We start from the raw sequence: 22,025 nt of genomic DNA, 5'->3' as shown, positions 1-22,025 counted from the left end.
TTTGGCAGCCACAAAACAACAAACAGCAGTAGAATAAAAGACAATCACTTTTAATTAACTTTTTTACCCAAGCTTAAGTTTTGTTTTGTAGTTCATGTGAGTATATATATACCTATTATAAACATGTTTTATTACTTTGCCTTAAGTGCATTTTGATGTGGAAATAAAATTAAAAGCCCCCACACACAATCCGACCAATCCACGGAGACGTCTGTCGAGGCGTCCGATCCCGGGTCAGTCGATCCCACACACTGCCTGAACAGGCAGGTCGGATCGGTATGGGGGCCTTTACACAATTTCAAAGTCGTTTTTATCATTTTCCATGTGATTTGAACTTTTTACTTATCCGACCCTGCCGTGACCAGGTTTAGGTCAGATAATTGAGATTGCACTATACCTTGAAGAATGTTATGCTACCTAATTATATCAGTATAAATAAGACAGGACAATTCCAATGTAAGTTTATAAACCAGTAAAAATTGGCAAAGTTCCAAGGTAAGTTCATATCTGTTAATTAGAGTTATATAAGGGCTGTTCCAAAATTAAGCACCGTTTGCTTATAGGGTTGGTAGTAGTGGAGGTAGCACTCTCTCTCACACAATGGCGTGCGCAGCAGGTAGTCGCATTTAGCCCCATGGCACTTAGAAGGTTGATTGACCAATCGTTCATTTTCTATAGCTTTGCAAAATGTGTGCCGCAATTAAGCTGCCCGCAAAATGCAAAGTAAAAGTAAAGAATGTCTTATTTTACCAGGCGAAAGTAAAAAAACTGTTTGTATTTACTTTTGTGACGAAAATAGCCTTGCTATCGAAAGGCCTCACAAAAATAAAAGTTTTAAGTGTTGGTTTGTGTGTTTTAAATGTAATTAAGTTACTTTTGGATCTCTTCAGACGCATGTGGAATCCAGATTCCAGGAGTCAAGTCTGTGGCAGTGACACACTTCAGACACTGTTCTAAGCGGAATGTGAAATGGAATTAAACTCAATATTCGCATGGTTTATTTCACGATTTGACAAAAAGTATTTGTTGTTGCTCCTAAATTTCTGAATTAGCCTGTATTGTATCTAAGGAATGTTTAATGTTTCAGTGGAATTTTCCACAAGCCATGATTACCCGCAAGGCAGGGGCGGCACTTGCGGCTGGCTGCACATGTGTCATCAAACCAGCCGAGGACACTCCATTCACAGCTCTGGCTCTCGCAGAGCTAGCAAATCAAGTTGGTGAGAAAAACAGATAATTTTAAAACGGACATGAGCATTGAGTCGGGACTTGGAATTTATGGTAGCTATGGTATTCTCTGGTGCATATTTAGTCTTATCAAGGAACAGTCTATATTTCCGTGCCAACCACAAAATTTGCAGCCTTATTTTCTAGTTTTTTAAATAAATTTATGCGTATTTATAGTGCGATTTCTGCATTTTATTTTATTTTTACTATCTATTTTTGTTTTTACTTGAAACTATAAGTAGTGATATAGACTTAACAACTTTCATGAAAGCACATAACGTAGCTTTGCCATTTGATCATGAATGGTTAGTCTCATGAGTGGGTTTGTCTAGTGGGTACAGTGGTTATCACAAATTACCGAATCAAACAATGACAAGCTTGGTAGCTCCTTGGTTGGGTGACCACTGAGTGATCCTGTCCTTGCAAGCAGCCTACCTGTCTATCCAACTTTAATGGTGCTTAAAAAATGACATTAACCCTTTCATCCATTTTGGCCACAAAATGCACCAAATAATAATAATAATTGGTGGTGCAGGTCTATTGTGAGGTTAATTGTCCATTTTTTAAGTCTCTCACCACTAAAACCTGTAAAAATGTATTTCATGACATTTGTTACATGATTTAACAACATTGTAAATTTTACTTAATTTTATTACACTTAGCAAACCACTTTTAATGAGTCATGATTAAAAGCATTTTCAAGTCTTCTAAAATGTTAAAAATTCTATTATATTTTAAAATGTAAATTGTGAGCTGTAAATTTGCTAGAAAAAACTTGAAAAAACAGTGGTGGATTTTACTAATTCTTTGTAACATGAACGATATTAAAATTTGTCTTCAGAGGTCTGGAATATTTTTTATTTTCATAAAATTTGGTGAGAGTTCTACCATCTGTGTAAAGCTATCCAATTTGAATGTTTGTTGCTTAAAAAAAAAGTTAAAAAGGATAGTTTTGATCTATATATCTGAATAACAATATTAATTACTATCAATTCTGTTTTACGAGACCTAACGAAAAGTTCAGAATCAGAAGAAAATAAACATAAACATCAGAAGTTTGTGGAACATGTACTTTACAGAATAAAAAAATATTTTGTAGTGGTCTATGAATTTTGAAATTGAATTGAATACAATTCAGTTTGTTATAGTACTTCCAATCAAATATCTATTTTAATTAGATAAACTCTTAAATTCTTCTAAAATATGAATTCTCTTGAAATGATCTAATAGCTGATTTATGTGTTGTTACAGTTTTCTTCTTGTACATCCTGACTTATGGTTTTGTTGGCGGTTTAAACCTTTTACTCTTATATTTGGAGAATGTATATACAATTTACAATAGCAGTAATCTTTCCAAATAATTAAAAATCTTAGTTTAGTTAAAGCTCATTCCTACTGGGGTTAGGAATGAGCTTTACCCATTTTCCTAGGTGGTAATTCCATAATATTAATGAATTAAAAATTCACCTTTGGACGTTCCTTACTATTGCCACATTATTTTGGTTGCAAAAGTAAGGTTATTAAACGTTGCAATAGTAAGGACTGTTAGAAGGTAAATTTATATAATTAATTTCAGTTTTAATTATTGCACTGTAAAAGATTTATATTTTAATACCATTTTAGTTTTCAGTCACACTGCCAAGAGTTTATTTAAAACTGTTTTAATGCCAACAACTTTTAATTTGAATCAACAAACCAAGTCTTTACACACTTGCTCTTACGAGTCTCCTCATTCCTGAAAATCATGATTACTTTGTTCTTATTATTATATGTAAGGATATACAAAGTCAGGTGAGTTAAGAATTATGAATACCACATGGTATGTCAGTATTATCCTGGTAGTAATTATAATGTCGCGTTGTAGGAATCCCCAAAGGTGTGATCAACGTTGTGACAAGTGGACGCGCCAATGCTCCAGCCATCGGTAACATCCTCTGCACCAGTCCACATGTCGCTGGGCTTTCCTTCACAGGTACTTAAATGTTATCAGTATAAATCACAATTTATTGTGGCCTATATATAATAGTGGTCACCATCTGGGTTTAAATCCTTTTATAAGAATCCCATGGTGAAATGTTTGTAACACTTTTCCAATCTTGTTGTTTTTTTTTGCAATGTTTGTAGTATAGGTTCAATAATAAACAAAGTCAAAAATACATGACACAAAATCACATGAGAATAATATTAAACACAATTTCAAACTAGGATGTGGAAATATCTGTATATCTGACTACTGGAAGGCAAATGGACAACTGAGACAACTTACAAAATCTCTACTTCTGATTCTGCTCTGTTCGCATTGTTATCACTGTAGTTGTTCTGCCATTACCACCACCACAGCCTAGATGTAGATTTGTGATAATCACGTTTGGCATCTGTACTTTCACAAGTGTGTTTTGTATTTCAAAATGAATTTACTGAAAACTATGCCTTCGCACTGTAACACATGATTTTTATATGAAGGTATGAACAAGAATTTGAAACATATTCTAATGTAGGATTTATGTACATTAGTGATGTGTTGAAGCCGAATTTTGAATCCACCAAATCTTCAACCAAGTTTTGATTTGAGATAGTTTATTTAAAAGAAAACAACATTTCATATATCTGCAAATATTTGAGCTATGTATTAATTTATAATAAAATTGATTAACTATGTAATATTATAAGTACAAGCAGCTTAGAATGAAAATATCCTCTTTAGTCCTATGTTTTTTGTAGTGTTGCATAATTTATGTGGAATGTTCTTGTAGATAATATAATGTTTAAATAACAGACTATAGATAATTAGTTAATGTTTTTTTTTAATCCTGGTTCTTGAATTCCGGATTTAACTGCATTTCTTGTTTAATATTTATTTCTTACACATAGGTGCATGGTATTTAGATGACTAAAGATAAGTAAGGCTATTGTATTATGAAAGGTTTCCTTGTGTCTAGAATTTTCATCACCCCATGCCTTACCGTTTTCCATAATCAATTGCATGTAAGGAAATGTACTGTATGTGTGACTTGAAATTTTAAATCTTTGAGTTTGATGGTTGCAAAATTTAGCTTTCATGGTTTTTGGTTTGTAAATATTACAATGACTTGAACATGTCAATTTGTTGTCAAACATTACTCCTAGTTATTCGAACTCATTGATTCTACTGATACAATCACAGGTATGATCTACGTAGAGTGAGGGTGTCGCATAACGTGTTACTTCTGTCCTTTAGGAATATTGGCATAAATTTAGTGTGTTTTATTTTTATAAAGTTGGACACTTTTGATCAAACCACTATGACAAATTTTTACTAAATTTCAAACTGCCAATTGAATTACTTATTTTAAACTTTGTATTTCAGTGTCGTCTGCAAAGAAATTATTTGTTTTCTGATACATTGATTTCAGCCATATTATTATGCATACAAGGAAAAGCATTGCCCAATGTATTTGTCTAGATGACTCCATTCCCTGAACAAGCTAGTTATTCCATTGGTGGTCATGAAACAATACCATGTACCTCAACTAATTTCAATTTTTGCAAGACCTTTATTCTGTCTACGGAGTTGAAAGCCTTAGTAAAGCCAACACATATGTTACATACAACAATTTTGAGAGTTGCACTGGTTTAGTCGGCAAATCACACTGAGCAAAGTTATCTAGCATTTTTAGTGTGTCAAACTTTAGTGTTGAAAGATAGAAGGAATGCAGGCTGAAGTTTGATTAGTGTTGAAATTAAAATAATTAATTGAAGGTAAAGGGCGTATATGTGGAAAGGAGCAGGTTCAGACACATCCACTAATAACACGACGGATAGATAAGGACTTGAACTATCTCACTGCACTAGTTTTTAGCAAATCATCACATTGCCCTACCTGGCACCTTTTACTCAACTGACAACCTTTGACCAACTTCGTAAATATTCAAGAACAATAAGACTAAAATTACGCACAAACCTCTCTAAAAAATTAGCTCGAACTAAATATCAAACTTTTCAGATGACTGATTACACCAAACTAGCAATGGATTGTTTACTGCATACCTACAACGATAAAAGCACATCATACATGCTCTACCAAGTCCAGCAAGAGTTTGGAAATTGAATACCCTCTCGTGCATGTCCCACTTATTGAACCTGTAATATTAACATATTGGCTTATACATATTTTTATTATCAGCTTAACTGGAGTTATCCTATTAAAATGCTAAAAATGTAAGTGTTCTGTTATATGTTTATAAAAATGTATTTTTCAAGTTATTTGGTTATATTTTACATCTTTTTGGATTAACATGAAATGGGCTTTAATGATAAATAGATAGTGATATATTTGGTCATAATTTAAAAATAATAATGCTGTACAAACTAAAAAAGTTTTGGAATTTTTTAAATTTTTAAATTTTTTTACTCAAATAATATAAAAAAAATACACCATTGTTGCTTTTATTTCATTTGAAATGTATTTCTCTACCTAGCAATACTAGAATATGTGTGTATATATATATACACACATATTCTAGTAATATATATATGCATAGTTTGTCAGAATAAATGTTTTTTCTAAATACTGAAATTTCAAGAATATTGATTTTTTTTCTTGTAGTACACTAATATTCTTATAGTAACTTATTAATCATTTAAATTTCAATTAACTGTAGTATTGCAGTTTTTATTATGTGTTACAACAATATTAGTCTAATTTATACTAAAATTTGGTTGAAAAAGGTGTTAAAAAAAATTATTTAGATGTCACGGAACGGTTCCGTAATATAAACTTTGAGCCCAGACTAGCTGTCACAGAACCGTTCCGTGATAAAAGGCCAATGGGTTAAACCAATAGGATCAAGAATCAAGAGTATTTATTGCCATCCCACAAATATATTGTTATAACAAAGTCCTTATAGCAGAAAGGTTATACATATATGCAATATAATACAACAGTATAAAAAAAAATATAAATATAAATACATACTACATACATATGGTAAATAGCACAGGCAAAGACAAATTTTTAAAAGAATAAATTATATACATTACACATAAGCATTTTGTTAACATTATAAAAAGCTTTTTGTTTTAACCACTTAAGCAGAAAAATTTATTTTTTACAGGAGACATCTTTGGCATTTACAGACAGCTTTTTGAATAATTTAGTACCAACATAAAAGTAGGAGTGCTGGGTTTTAGTCAGCCTAGCAAATTCTAAGTCAATAAGGTTTCGGTATCTAGTGGAGTAATCATGATTTGAGCTTCTAAGGTTAAGTATGTCTAAATTTTCTTTATATACATTAAAATCTGAAATATAAAAATGCAGGGTACAGTAAGTATATTATGATCTATAAAAAAGGGTTTACATGAGTCAGTAGTACTTACATTGAACATTGTGCGTAATGTTTTCTTTTGACATAGAAAGACCTCTTTAGAACCACTTGAGTTACCCCTAAGAAGAGTTCTGTACAAAAGATGTGAGTGAAACAGTGCAAAATATGCTTTCATTATCAAGGTGGAGCTGGTACAAGTTTTTAGTTTTTTTAAACAAAAATACTACTCTAGATAATCGGGTGCAAAGAACATCTGTGTGGTGTTTCCAGGTAAGATTTGAGTCCAAGTTGATACCAAGTAGTTTGACTGATTTATTTACAGAGTTATTCCTTAAGCTAAAAATAATATGCTCAGTCTTATCTTCATTCACAAGTAAGCCATTAGCGGAAAACTAGAGGTTAGGATAAAAGTAAAGGTAAAAAAGAAAAGAAAATGGACAACAACAAAAAGTATGGCTTTTTGTACTAGAAGAGAGGACAACAAAGATATTAAAACTGTGTGTTTTGTAATAATCTAAATAAGTTTTTTCATAATGATACCAAATAAAGTTCCTCAAAAGTTTTCCTGCTAAAATGAACATTTCAATGTTTGTGGACAGGATCCACAGAAGTTGGGAAATTGCTGTACAGGCAGTGTGCATCCGGAGTGAAGAGAGTTGGACTGGAACTGGGTGGTAACGCACCTTTCATAGTGTTCGACACTGCAGACTTGGATAAGGCAGTGGAAGGAGCAATCGCATCCAAGTTTAGAAACTGTGGCCAGGTAACATTTAAAGTGTGTTCTTGGTGTTCTAGGAGTGACAGAATATAACTAAGACCTACAGTAATTGAGTCCTGTGCTAGTGAGAGTAATATTTTAGTACCAGTAGTATTTAAATCTCAATTAGAATATCATAACTCTAAATTTGAATAGAGTGTCAGTATTGAGAAATAGTCCCATTTTAAGTGTTCATTAACCCTTTGAGTGCCAGTCATTTTCCAAAATCATGTGTATAAAGTTCCGGGCCCGTATTCTGCAAATTTTCAAACGTTTAGGGAAAAAGCTATTGTATGACAACTGTCCAAGAGATTGTCATAATTCCCTGTTGTTTTTCAGTAATAATGTGAAGAATATGACATATACTCCATTGTTATTGAAACAATAATAAAGAAATTGCAATATATCTTTTGTGTTTCAATCAGTTGTTTATATCTAATATTTTATCATAATATATGAAAGGCCATTAAAAACTAACCAAATTCCATGCAGTATACATTTTTATAGAGTGGAATAAAACATAAAACAGTAATGTGACTGAAAGTAAAATTTTACTTTACAACCCAAGGGCCTAGAAAGGAAGTTGTCATTAAATAATTGTACTGTTAACTACATCCTTCTCATTTTATTGAGTATTGTTTATAGAATATATCGGGTGTTCAAAATTGTAAGAGTACTGAAGGAATCTTGGAAACCATAAGAGATTACATACAGTAAAGATTAAATGGACAAAGTTGTGTGTAATAGCGAGATCAACAAATCAATGTGATCTAGTTAATTATAGGCTGCATCATTCACTCTCTGCGTTCAAAAAACTGTTATTGGTTAACGTTTTCAAACCGTCACAGCTCTTTTGTTAGTACCTGTAATAGAACGTTTTTTACATGAAATCTGCATGATATTTCTTCTAGTTTTTGAATATTATAATGAAAAACATTTCAAGATAAGTATACGAGTAATTTTAAGTAACATTTCAAGTAGCAGGAAGTGTAAAGTTTGAGTAATTTTTAAATGCATCGACCTTAATTTTACTGAACTAAATGAAAGTAGATTTTTTACTGATTTTAAAAGGACTTTGAATGTTATACTTTCCGTTATATAACCGTCACAGCTCTTTTATTACTATCTGTAATAAATTTTTTTTTACATGAAATCTGCATGATATTTCTTCTAGTTTTTAAATATTATAATGAAAAACTTTTTAAAAAAGCAAGCAGGTGGTGTAAGGTTCGAGTCATTTTTTTTTAAATGCACCAACCTTTATTTTGCTTAACTAAAAAGAAAGTAGATTTTTTACTGAATTCAAAAATTCCGTAAATGTTATACTTTCCTCATGAGTTTCATCAAATAATTAATAAAATCCAGTTTTTTATGGTTGTTTGACGGGAATTTTTTTATACTATTCAGATGGTTTGGGACACTTGACTGATATTTCACTGCACATATTATTGGAATCAACTGTTTAGTAAAACAGAAATTGTCTAAAACTGACTATTATTGACATTTTTGTGACTGATGAGCAAAATAGCTTGTTAGTTTCAAATTGTATCTTATTTATAATCAAATAAAAAATAAAAATCATGTAATAATGACTAAACTTGAATAAATTGCATAATGAAATAAAAATAAATTCATTCTAAGAGATTTGAGAGTTATGTCCAACCTACAAAGTGGTTAGCTCAGGTGTTGTTGGCATCTCTTGGAAAATGGAGTTCGTGTGAACTTTGGGTTTCTCAGGATATAGACAGGGAGTGTTTACAGATGCTATGCCCTGTCTTGCAACCCTGAGATGTAGCCATTGTATAGTGATGCATTAAAAGCTTTTATTGTTGTACTCTTGAATGTTATGTTTCTTGTCTCTCACCAATGCATAAGAAAAAAGGTGGTTGGTCACATAATCCACAGCCAAAAACATTACAATGTGTTGTAAATGGTAATAATTGTAAAAAAACATTGATTTTTAATAACAGGCAGATGAGAAAGTTTTTGACATTGTTGGAGTAGGATAATGCCCTTTTTACTGGTTTGTTGTATTAAAAGATCAAAAGCCAAGCTCTTTAAATTTTGTTTTTAGCAATGGAAAGATGGAGGATTTTGCCATTGATCAGTGATACAAGAAGTCAGTAACACTAAGTTTCGAGATCTGCAATCTGATCTCTTCCTCAGGCGAATGGCTAATATAATATAACATATAACTATAATCTAGATTAAAATAAACAAACCATACCAGAGCATTGTGACACTCATTAGTCAGGATTCACAGCAAACATGTTATGTGACAACGCCATACACACCCTAAAACATGCACTTAATAAAAACAAAACACTAATTATGAAACCGAACTAAAGAATATAGGTCACAATGGGTCTGCACTAACAGATCACAGACCTCAAATCTTGTTATCACTGAACGATGGCAATTGTCCAGAAAAATCCTGTTTCCTTCAGAAGCCAGGTTTTGCATACCTCTACCAAAATGAAAGAATGGACTTCTACTCAAGTCCTTTTTTGTTGAAGAAAATGTAAAAAAATTAAGTTCAAATTAAAATTTAAAAAAAAAAAAAATGTATCTCCTAGAGTACATGGGGACGGGGGGGGGCACCTGCCCATCATATGATTGTAGTGCAGACTGTAACCTGAACACATCTATTTTTGTTGCCGCTGCAATGTCATAGTCACCCCACTCATTGGAAGGATACAATGGGAAAGTGTCAACAACAACACATGACAACTGAGTGTGCATGCGACAGCTGTGATTCACTTGATATTTACATATCAGCTGTTGTGTAATGCATTATTTTAAAACTGAGAAAATAGCCAAGAGATGAAGCAGTTTTATTACATTATTATTGAATTAAATAAATATCATGCGAGACACATTGTCATTATTTGAATTTCCACAAACTCCTTAAAAAGTTAAGAATTTAGGAGATCAAGTAAGCATTTATCGCAGATATGTAAAAAGATGTGTAATAGTGTATTTTTAAGGCTTATTTTTAACACTGAATGTAATAAAATATCTGTTTGTATTGTATAAAGTTGTAAAATATAAGCTCTTTTTTTTTCCAGACTTGTGTCAGTGCAAACAGATTCATCATACAAGAAAACGTGTTCGAACCGTTTGTGAGGAAATTAAAAGAAAAAATGGCCGCTCTAAAGCTTGGAGATGGAACAAAACCGGATGTGAACCAAGGACCTTTAATCAATATGAAGCAAGTTGAAAAGGTTGGTTTGAATGATTTTAGACTTGCTAATAAGGCAAAAGGTTTATTTTATATAAGCATATCTTGGCTAATCCTTCTCAAAATTGTTGAAAACTCTACGGTTAATGACATTATCCGTAAAAAATCTGTGTAAAAGGGAGCCACTTTTACAATAGGTTGTCAATTATTCTAAACTTTAATTTGAACAAATGCTTTTAGGAAAACAGGGATTATCTCTTTGAGCATTTTTATATAACAAATTACTTTATGTTGCTAAAATATCCTATATTTTGCAGGTGGAAAGTATCGTTAAAGATGCAGTGGATAAGGGTGCCAATGTAGTGTTTGGAGGCAAGCGAGCTACACAGATCGGAGCACAGTTTTATGAGCCTACTCTGCTGACTGGAATTAAGCCAGACATGGCCTGTTACACGGAGGAGATTTTCGGTCCAGTGGCTGTCTGCGTGAAGTAAGTGAATTTCACAGTATTTATGGTGGTGTGTGGAGATTTTGTTTGCGGGGTATGTTTTTTGGTGAAAGTTTAGTGCAGATACTCATAAAGTTGGTTAAAACAAAATTTCTGGTAAATTTGAATAAAATAACTAGTTATAAAACCATTATTGGAAATGTTCGCAGAAAGTGTTACACTGACATTTGTGATTGTAAATTGATTTGGGCTCATGGGACACAGCTCTGTGCAAGGATCTTTTGAAACAGAATAATGGGAAGAGTTGATACAATATAAGGTTGACAGTACCGATAAGATAAAAAAGTGCAACGGTCACAGACAGGATTCGAACCTGCATTATCTCTTAACTCAGACGCAAAATCTGATGCTCTAATCTGCTCGGCCATCGGCACTCCTTAAGAGAAACCTCTTCCAACGGTTAGTCAAAGAAAGAAAATTGTCAAATTAGGTCACTGCAAATAAATGGATAATTTGACTAATGAGAAAATAAATTGTGATAAGTACCAAATAGAAGCACACTTATACACAATGTAACTAATAAAAAAATTTAAATAGTACTATTAAATAAACACAAATCAAAATACAACACTTCAAGTGAAGTTTACAAATACTTTGATTGCAATCATGACAAAACAAATAACTTCTTGAACACAAAAAATCAATATTCGAAATTATTGTAAATGGATTTAAGTAATCACAGAGTTTCTGTTTTCTGTGAATTTTTTAAAGTACCAGATTTTATTTTGCATAAAACCATTTTATCATTCTTTAAAACTTCTTCATGACCTTCAGCGTAGACAAGCATACACTCAACGTGGTCAAGAGTAACTTTGCAGTTAGTCCTCGCTATTTTTTTCATAAAAAATTCCACTCTGATACAATGATTTTGTCGCTATAGGAAAATCCACTGAAATTGTCATTTTTGATGTCAAAAATATTTTTCTATGGGGTCTTCAGAAAGGATTTTGTGATGCAGCATACTTGTAGATTACTTACACCTTTTTAAAATGGCTTCAGAGTGCTGTTATGGTTTCATTACATTCTTTTAGTTCAACAGTACAGTATATTAGGTCACACTTGTCATTGGTTGAATTAAGTATTTTGTGGAAAATACTTTTTATGAAAATATTTTACTTGAGCTTTTTTAGAAAATACAAACAAATCACTCTAAGCAAATTAAATTTATTGTCACTTGGATATGACATGTGCTATATCCAGAACCAAGATTGCTTTTACTAGCAAGTTTTTAAGGTTCAAGAATAAACTAATTTAAATTTAACTCGATGTAAAAATTTATTTAAAGTTTTTTATTGAAGATGGAAGGTTTGAAAGGATAACAGGATTTCGGACATTTGCCATCGTTATAGGTTATAAAGGTATAACACAACGTTTATACATCTGTTCCCTTAAAATAAATGTGGTTTTTTTATTTACCTGTGACAAATCTTAGTTTATTTATGATTAATGGCTCCAGACTCTTTGTTTGAAGGTTATTTTTGACGATGGAAGGATTGTGAAGGAAACAGGATTTTTCCGGACATTTGCCATCGTTCAGTGAAACAAGAAATCAGTAGCACTATGTTTCGAGATCTGCAATCTGATCTCTTCTTCAGGTAATAACTAACCTAATACATAATTACAAACTATGTTAAAATAAACAAATCATACCAAAGCGTTGTGGCATGCCTAAGTCAAGAATCACAACCACCATGTTGTTTGTCAACTTCACTAACTCTAAAAACATGCACTCAATAAAAAGGTTTGTAAATTATGTATTAGGTTAGTTATTACCTGAAGAAGAGATCAGATTGCAGATCTCGAAATGTAGTGTTACGTTACTGATTTCTTGTTTCACTGAACGATAGCAAATGTCTGGAAAAATCCTGTTTGCTTCAGACTAATCTACATTATAAATTTACTCTGGTAGAAAGAAGTTCAAACAAATTGTTGAAACTTCCTGGAAAAATTGTTCGGCAGCTTCCTGATTTTCACCTTATTTTTCTCCTCGAACCGCTGACTTGTGAATTCTGTGGAGTTTGAATCATGTAAGACAGTCAGAAAACACATTAAAATAACCTTCAATTCTGAGAGCTTCAAAAAGGTGTAGGCTTTTCCTCATATATGAGTCTGTCAATAATATTTTCACCGCATGTTACTGGGTAAACAATTGCAGCATAGCTTTCTTGAAATCCTCTCATTTAGATGTTTCCATAGTTTTTCTCCTCGCCATTCCAACTGATCAGGCATACTAGTGAATTTAACCAGTTAATTTAGCTTCTATATATCTTACCATTGTAATATTATGTCTATGTTCTTATCCACCCATTAAAATTATTGGATTCTTTCTGTAGGGGTTTTATTTAGGTAAACTTTAGATACTTGGACAACTTAGTTCAGGTTACTGCTGTTTATTTGTTTGTAGAAATATACTTCATTAGTAGAGCAAGGGGACTCCGGTACTTTAACCTTTAAAAATATATAGAATAACTAGTTGACCATCACATTATGGTCCTTTCTTACAAAGATCTCTTTTTTCTTGTCACTGTGTAGGTGTTCTTAACAGGATGACAATATAATGGCCTATGTATTAACATCATTTAAGGTCAATGACATTTTGGAGTTGATAATGTACTATTCATTTAATTAGTGAATCAACTGAAATTAGGCTTAAGAGCTGATATGAAGTGTAGCTCAGTTTTACTACCCAGTTCTATTGAAACAGTTTTGAGATAAAATGAGTTGGACAGGAGTCAAATGGTTATATTAATACCTGTAGTAGTGAGCTCCATTTTGTTGAAATTTGGCTCGGATTCACGGTTTCTGTTAATTTAATTTTCTCTTCACATTAAATCTGGTTAAGTGCCTGTTATTCTATCTATACACGCCCGGGAATAAAAGAGTCCATTTAACGCGTTGCACTCGTTTCACTTTATTAGATAATTATTTCAAAAGCAGGTGTCGGACTTTACAACTGTTGAGGTTCTAAAATGGGCTATGGTAGGTGCTCGTATGAAGGAAGTGGGTTTGGGTTTAGAAGTACAATAAAAATAATTACTTCTGCTTTCTCAAGTTTTGTAAATATAGAGAATATTTAGGAGATAAAATATGAAAAATATATTCAAGCTACCTCAAAAATTGAAGGATTGTTTGAGACCTGAAGAGGATACGGTTCCACTGCGTATGCCTGGAGTTTATAAAATTTCATTGTTGGTGGCTCAGTCTACGTTGGAGAAACAAAAACATGTAATATCTAAACGATTTTTTGAATAAATGATGTATATATGAAACGGGAGGATACAGGAAAATGAGTCATAGCAGAACATAATTATAAAACTAAACTTGTAATAAATCTGACAAAAGTACTTGTAAAAGAATAAGAGAAACATTAGGAAAAGCTAAGAAGGAATAGAACTTCAGTAAAGGAGATAGTATTAGATTATCTAAAATCTGGTAGTCTGTGCTTGAAGCAAAAATTACACTGAAGTAGTTGTATAAATTTAATCAATCAATCACTTGGTGAATAATGGTGGGTAAATAATTAGGAGATTTGTTTATTCACCTCGCTTACCCGATAGAGGTTTTATTCTTTACGGCAAAATTACCTAGCTATAATGTTGACGTACTAGCTTATATTGGCTTCTTATATACATAACTAGCTACAACTAAAGTAGCATTAATCGATTGACTCAGTTTTGTGATAAAAAGGTAACTAGTGTTCGGGTCGATGATTTCCTCTATTGTTGTGACTATGTGTACATGGGTATTAACAAAGGTTTGTGAAAAACTGATGAATTGAGTCATTTTTTTTGCCATGTAGTACTTATTAATTTTTAAACCTTTAATTAATTGTAAATTCTAGAAAAAATAATTGGTGTTTCTAACAATAATATTTGGTTAGAATAATATCTTCCATGAACATGTAAAGAGTTAAATATAGTGAAGTCCCGCTAATCCGAACACGTGTAATCCGAACGTCGGTTAATCCGAACAGGTCCAGGAGGAATTATTTATAACGATAATGAACAGTTATAGGAACTAATTACATAAAAAATGAAAATGGGTGCATCATTTCGTACATAAACAAAGAAGACTTTAATTAAATAGACATACAATATTTTATTAAGACAAATTGTGTACGGTACAGTACATAAATAATGAAGTTAAATACAGTACCAAATTGAAACTTATAGGTTAAGTATGAGTTAAATTACTGTATTAAGAAGTGAAATCAAACAAAAATTGGACGTACAGTACTGATATTATTATTGAGTACAATATTAATTGTTAAAAGACATAAATTCAGTTATTGTCTTCTGTCGCATTGAAGAGTCTATTGGATGACGCGTAGTTTCGTACAACTATTGAACGCGTGGACCCATACAATATCCAGTACGCTCACATTGCTTAAAAATAGAACTCTCACACTAAATACGGTAAATGTGCTTAGTATTCGCAAACACGTTTATTTGTCAAGAAATACAATGCAACAGTCAGAAAACATGTTTTAATAAACAATGTTGATAATTCTATAACAAAATAGACCCATCTCAAGTTTAAAACCGTATTTTTTCTGTAATTCTGACTAATCCGAACAATCACATAATCCGAATAGGGCTCGGTCCCAATTAGGTCGGATTAACGGGACTCTACTGTACCAGGATTTCACTGTTCACTGTTGTTATGTCTTTATAAAAATACTGTCGAATAAAATTTTAGAGCGACTAAAAATGTGTTCAGTTTAAAAAATCAATTTTTTAACCTGAAAATCTTTGATTTGACACAATTTGATTTCAGTATTGTGGACTCTGTTTGTAATATAAATTCGCTTGACATGAGAACCTTACTTGACTGTTTGAATTTGACTTATTTTTTCAAAAAAGACTCAAGAAGGTGAGTCTGGCATTAAGTCATTTATCAATCAATCATAATTTTTATTTAGATTTTATTTAATAAAGATAATAGCGTCAAGTACATAAAGTAATGATAATGGGTTTTCATCAAATTCTTGGATGATGTCATCTGGTAAGAGGTTGAAAAGTTTCGTTCCAATGTAGGTTGGCTTCTTTTCGAACAGAGCTGTACTGTGTCTTGGTAGAGGGATTCTTGATAAATTCCTTGTGTTGTGCCCATGGTTTCTGATTTCTCTGAGAAGGCCAATTTTGTGAAACAAGAGTATCAATTCTTTGGTGTAGATAGGGATGACGGTCTTCAGCTAAGGATGTTATTATTACTTTTGTGTAGTGAGTAATCAGTTCAGGTTAATAGCAGAGGTGGTACCCCAGATTACAATACCGTATCGAATGTGAGATTCCAGGAATGCATGATAAGCTACTTTTGCTACATCTGTTGTGCTTATTTGCTTCAACCTTCTTACCACATAGACAGCAGGGTTCATTTTTTTTTACATAGCTCATTGATACGTGTGCTCAACGTCAATTTGGCATCAAGAATAAGAACATCAGGTAGAGCTACAATGTGTTTTCCCTTCTTGCCAAAATTTATCTGTTTGGTTTTTACTGGGTTTGCAGTCAGATCATTTGAATCACAGTAGTCGTCATATTTAAGGCTATGTAAGCATTTATGCTTAGTTCTTCGACTGTTTCCTTTACAAAGTAAGGTCATTTCATCAGCGTACATGACCACAGAGCCGTAGTCTCTAATGTAGTTTGAGAAGTCATGAGTTAAAAAAATTAACAGCAGTAGGCCCAGTACCGAGCCTTGTGGAACCCCTCTTGCAATAGGAAGGTATTTAGATCTAACAGTTTAGTTACACTGCTTGTTGTTGTATGCTTATCTTAACCAATTGTGAGCATCCTTCAAGATAACTCCTAAACCAGCAGGATGCAGTTCCCTGTAACCTGAGATTCTTGAGCTTCTTTAGTATTATCTGATGTCCCAGACAGTCAAAGGCTTTACTATAAGGTAATGTTATTGTTTACATTTTTACCATCCACATAGCCTGTCCTAAGGTGTATGTTGCAGCAAAAATCTGCTGTTTCTACGCACAAACTCCTTAGCTGAAGAGACGAATCGAAGTCAAAACAGAAAATCCACAAATATGTCAACTGCTCAAAGAATAAATTTGCATTGACACGCAATCCATAAGCGTTTTGGCCATCACGGAGTAACAGATCCCAAAAGAGTAACTGGGCCCTATGAGCTTTTGTATCCCAAAAAGGGTAACCGATCTCTTTGTGACAAAGCCTTGTCACCTGGACAAAATGTGTTGCATAATGGGGAATTAATTTATGACCCAGTTTGCATTTGAACCTGTTCTTTGTTTTAGTTTTCGGAACTCATCAGCATGGCGAAGTGGCCATGGAACTTTGAAATTTGCATTACAGCTGGTACGGTTTGTATTTATCAAAGACAAAGTCAAATCCCTTTTGGGATCCGAAAGCTCGAAGAGCCTGGTTACCCTTTTGGGATCCACAATATGTATTGTAAATTAAGTGTAACAAAAATCTTAATTTTCATATGTAAAAGACATATTTTTTTAGGAATTACAAACTTTTATTTCATTTACTTAAACCTCATAAGCTAACTTAGTTAATAGTATAAAATCATAGAGAATAACTTTTAAAAACTATATAAAAATATACTACATATATGAAACAATTTTGTTGAAATGGAATTATTAAAACTAGAAAATTGTGAATTCTCCCGTGGCAGAGTGGCCGAAAAGATTGAGCCCAATAGTACTAGAAGAGTGTCTCGATTGATTGAGAAGGTATCGTGACATGTCATCTGAAACAATGAGACAAGAAGACATTGGTCAGGAGGGGGAAGGGTAAAGGCAACTGCATCCGTCCTTACGTTCTTGTCCTAGAAATCAATGTCATGGTGTGTGTACGAATTTTGTTAGTTTAAATTTGTTTCATTGTTAATCAGGTTACCATTTTGATGTGGAGCAGGAAAATATGTAGTTGGTACCTTGCTGAACAGAAGTCACTACTTAAATTAATTAGAAAAATAAGTATTACAAGTTACTAATGGCAGTTCCAGACTTCTAGCCAGCTTAGAAGAAATCTTAATATACAGTATTAAAATCATCTGGTTACTCTATATACAGTTTATTTACCAGAACAATAGACAAGATAAATATCCGATATCCTCCCTTGCTGTTACTACTGACTAATCTAACTACTCATTCGGAAGTTCTAACCATTCGAACTTCATGTTTGGCCTTACTATACAAATATTGAATACTTTCATGTAATTGCATAACTTTTGCAATCATCAGCTTTATGCCTAAACCCTAAGATTATAATTTAGGAATTCATATTATAATGTAAAGTTAAAATAAAATTTGAATAAAATAAGCATACCATATTATAATTGTACTTATCAATCGGAGAAGTTCATTGGGCACGGTTACTTGTCAGTGATTCCTGGATCCATGACCTCACTTCATCTCTGCCAGCACAGATCAGAACATATCACCTGTTTATCGGAATTTTAACAGCTGAGCTATTCCATAAATACAGATTTAATATAGCAGCTTCTGTTCTATTATTCTAAGTGATCGTATAGTAGACATTGTAGTTTGTTCTACAAGTACAGATTTAATATGGCAGCTTGTGTTTTAATTATGCATCAAACACAAGCTGTCACATATACAGGGTGTACATAAAGTCCTGCACGGGTATAATATTTTCTGAACGATAACAGATAAATAAACAAGATTTGGTACATCAATACTACACCTAAAAATCTACTTTTTGAAGGAACTATCAGTTTTCTGTAATATCATGGGGACGTCCCGCAAGGAGTCAGAAGGAAATCTTAAATAGGAGCATAGGTCAATATGGACATCATTTTAAAGGGCTTATCTAGCAGAGTGTAATGCCGCAAACCGCACTCAAAAAGATTGATCCAGTAAAAAAATGGCGGCTGTTCAAAGATTTTACTTGGTTACATTTTATTAGTAGCCATAACCCCAGTAAAGCAAAACTGCAACCAAACGAATACTGCAGCTAACTACTACATTATGCTTGTCAGTTGTACAGAAGTGAATTATGACATTAGTTATCCTCAAGGGTTACAAATTTGGTCCTAATATATTGATAACGGGGAAAACCTGATAACAGTAACAATTAGAAATCTCTTATCTTTGGGTCGCAGTTAGGACTTTCCTATTAGCCAGTCTATTCATAGTAGGCTATTCTAGTTTTCTTGTTTTAGTAGTGCTGTCCATCCATTTTTATCAGTGCGCTTTAGTACAAAAGAGTTTGTCGTATTGCTTGTAGTTCTTCAACTACACTATGTCGCTTGACGAACGTGAACGTATAGACGATCACACGAGGAAGCATGCCATTTATTTAATGACTACTTTCACGAGAGGCAGCCAATTTCTAGAACAACTGTAGGGAGAACTGTTCAACACTTTATGAAAACAGGAAGTGTTTCCGATCGTCATAGGTCGCTGAGATTTCTAATTGTTACTGTTATCAGGTTTTCCCCGTTATCAATATATTAGGACCAAATTTGTAACCCTTGAGGATAACTAATGTCATAATTCACTTCTGTACAACTGACAAGCATAATGTAGTAGTTAGCTGCAGTATTCGTTTGGTTGCAGTTTTGCTTTACTGGGGTTATGGCTACTAATAAAATGTAACCAAGTAAAATCTTTGAACAGCCGCCATTTTTTTACTGGATCAATCTTTTTGAGTGCGGTTTGCGGCATTACACTCTGCTAGATAAGCCCTTTAAAATGATGTCCATATTGACCTATGCTCCTATTTAAGATTTCCTTCTGACTCCTTGCGGGACGTCCCCATGATATTACAGAAAACTGATAGTTCCTTCAAAAAGTAGATTTTTAGGTGTAGTATTGATGTACCAAATCTTGTTTATTTATCTGTTATCGTTTAGAAAATATTATACCCGTGCAGGACTTTATGTACACCCTGTATATATATATATAAGATATCTAGGTTTTTTGTTGTATTGGCTGACTGGTTTTCAAATCACCATTAGTTCGCAAAAGCCAAGAAAAGTCAAGTGTCGTAATACAGCTTGAGATTGAATTTCTGTATCTTTTTCTGGTGTTGGTTCAGTTATGGAATGTGATTTACATTCATCTGAGGTTGACCGTTTATCATAGTGACTGTTAAGAGTGGTAATGAGGTTAGTGGAAGTGATTGTGACACATATAGTTGTGGTGGTATTGTCAAACTTTGTCTGCACTTGTATTCCGCTGACGTTATTTTGGGATAACCTTGATATTTTGTCTACAAACACATAAAGGTAAGTATTGTTTTTTGGTTACAATTTAGTGTTGAATAGTTTAATACAATCTATTTATAATAAAATGGACAACAGGTTGTAGATATAATCTTAAACTGTTAATGTTGCAATGTTTAGAGTACATCCTTGATCCGGAATGCCCTATTGCTATCCACTTTAAGCAACGACATTTGCAGCAACTTTTTGACCAGGAATGACTTACTTGTTAGCACAATAATTTGTACCCGCTGTTGCCAACTTCACCACATCAAATGAATCTGTAATGGGTTAGGCCAGTTTTTGCCAATTAATTATGAGTAAATACATTTGTCATATATTAATAATTCAAGAATCTTTTCACATAACCGGCGATTAATTGTATGCTGTTACAATTGTACGATTCATTACAAATCTCGAAAGCAACCTATGCGGGGGGAGATTGGAATTGCATTGGAAAATGCTATCAGCCCACAATAACACATTCGAGATGAGTATTTAACAATACTTTTCTTCAAGATGCAAAAAGCACACAAAATCTTTTAACAATTTTTTTGACATATCATATTCTACTAATTATTCTTCCATGAGGAAACGTCACGCTATTTTATAATTAATTTTGGTGTGAAAAATCAGCTGTTTGAACACAGGATTGTCAAAAAAATAACGGGATCACACTGGAATTTCAATTGTTTATACAGTGAAAGAGATGTTGGGGTAAAGTAATGTTTGGGATCGGGAAAATCATTTGACTTAGCTACGAGTGAATGATTTCCACAGATCTCAGCTGTATTTGAAAGTAGCCACACAGAGTGATGAAAAGAGATTTTGATAAAATGTAAATGATGCGATGAAGTATAACTTAATCAAGTGCCAATGATAGTTATAATTTGCTGTGATTATTTAATCATATAATTTGTATATAACCATCAGTTTAGGCTATCATGTTTCTGTTTAAAGCAGTAGAAAGAATTTAGTTATATTTTAAAGGGTAGGTGAATTTTGAATGCAAACTTTTATATTTATATTTATTATGCATTTATTGATACAAATAGTTTATGAAGTTTTATTCAGCTGATAATTGTTTTTTAACTGTAAGAATATTTATACTGTTTCAAATTGTTTGAATTCACACCTGACGATAGTGACGTACCCTATCCACTGGATCCCTTGATCCTTCTACTTCATATTTTACCTACAATATCTGGCTCAGTAAACAGTTCTCTCAATTTTCGATTGTGCTTCACTCTATGTGTACATACAGTTCAAAATACTAGATATGACTGCCAAATAATTTAAACTATGAATATCGAGATAGTTACAAATGAGTTTAGAAATTATTTTATGTTTATTCCTAATTAACTCTTGTCTCGGACAGCTCTTGACACTTTGGTTGAACACATTTAAATTAGCATATGTTGAGTATGTATAATTTTAGATGTACTGCATATATTAGAAGTAAGCAACTATAGGAATTAAACCTAGCTTGTAAAATCATTTACTACGAGATACTAGTGTAGGCCCAATGTATACAGTTTAGGTCAAGATTATCAAGCATGTTTTTTATTTTCAGATCACTAATTTTTGTTTTTTCATTACAACTTAAAATTAGATATAGTACGCTACAGTTTAAAGTTGTTCCCTGTTAACTTTGTATACTTACAACATTGATATTACGCTATTTACAGTGTATTGTTTTATAAGCTATAAAAACATTGTATAAATAATTTTTGTGCAACGTTATAAAAATTTGAAGCCAGTCCAGTACTTTTGGCTCAGCATGATCAAGATACAAATTTTTTTCTGGACAATACTGTCTATAATGGATAGATCTTAGCA

The 22,025-nt window shown here is 32.7% G+C and overlaps 1 protein-coding gene across 1 annotated transcript in view; it reads left to right on the top strand.

The window, feature by feature from the left end:
* The window catches only part of LOC124368749 (succinate-semialdehyde dehydrogenase, mitochondrial), a 35,990-nt gene that overhangs the window by 13,204 nt on the left and 761 nt on the right, over positions 1–22,025 (top strand). Inside the window, exons 5-9 of the mRNA XM_046826092.1 lie at positions 1,088–1,220; positions 3,092–3,199; positions 7,130–7,293; positions 10,356–10,511; positions 10,786–10,958. Of these exons, the coding sequence (XP_046682048.1) occupies positions 1,088–1,220; positions 3,092–3,199; positions 7,130–7,293; positions 10,356–10,511; positions 10,786–10,958 (734 nt within the window). The remainder of the gene's footprint in view (positions 1–1,087; positions 1,221–3,091; positions 3,200–7,129; positions 7,294–10,355; positions 10,512–10,785; positions 10,959–22,025) is intronic.

The sequence above is a fragment of the Homalodisca vitripennis genome, chromosome X (assembly GCF_021130785.1).
Source record: "Homalodisca vitripennis isolate AUS2020 chromosome X, UT_GWSS_2.1, whole genome shotgun sequence".
Taxonomy (NCBI): Eukaryota; Metazoa; Arthropoda; class Insecta; order Hemiptera; family Cicadellidae; genus Homalodisca; species Homalodisca vitripennis.
Note: the sequence above shows the minus strand (reverse complement) of the source record. Positions and strands in the feature narration are given on the sequence as shown.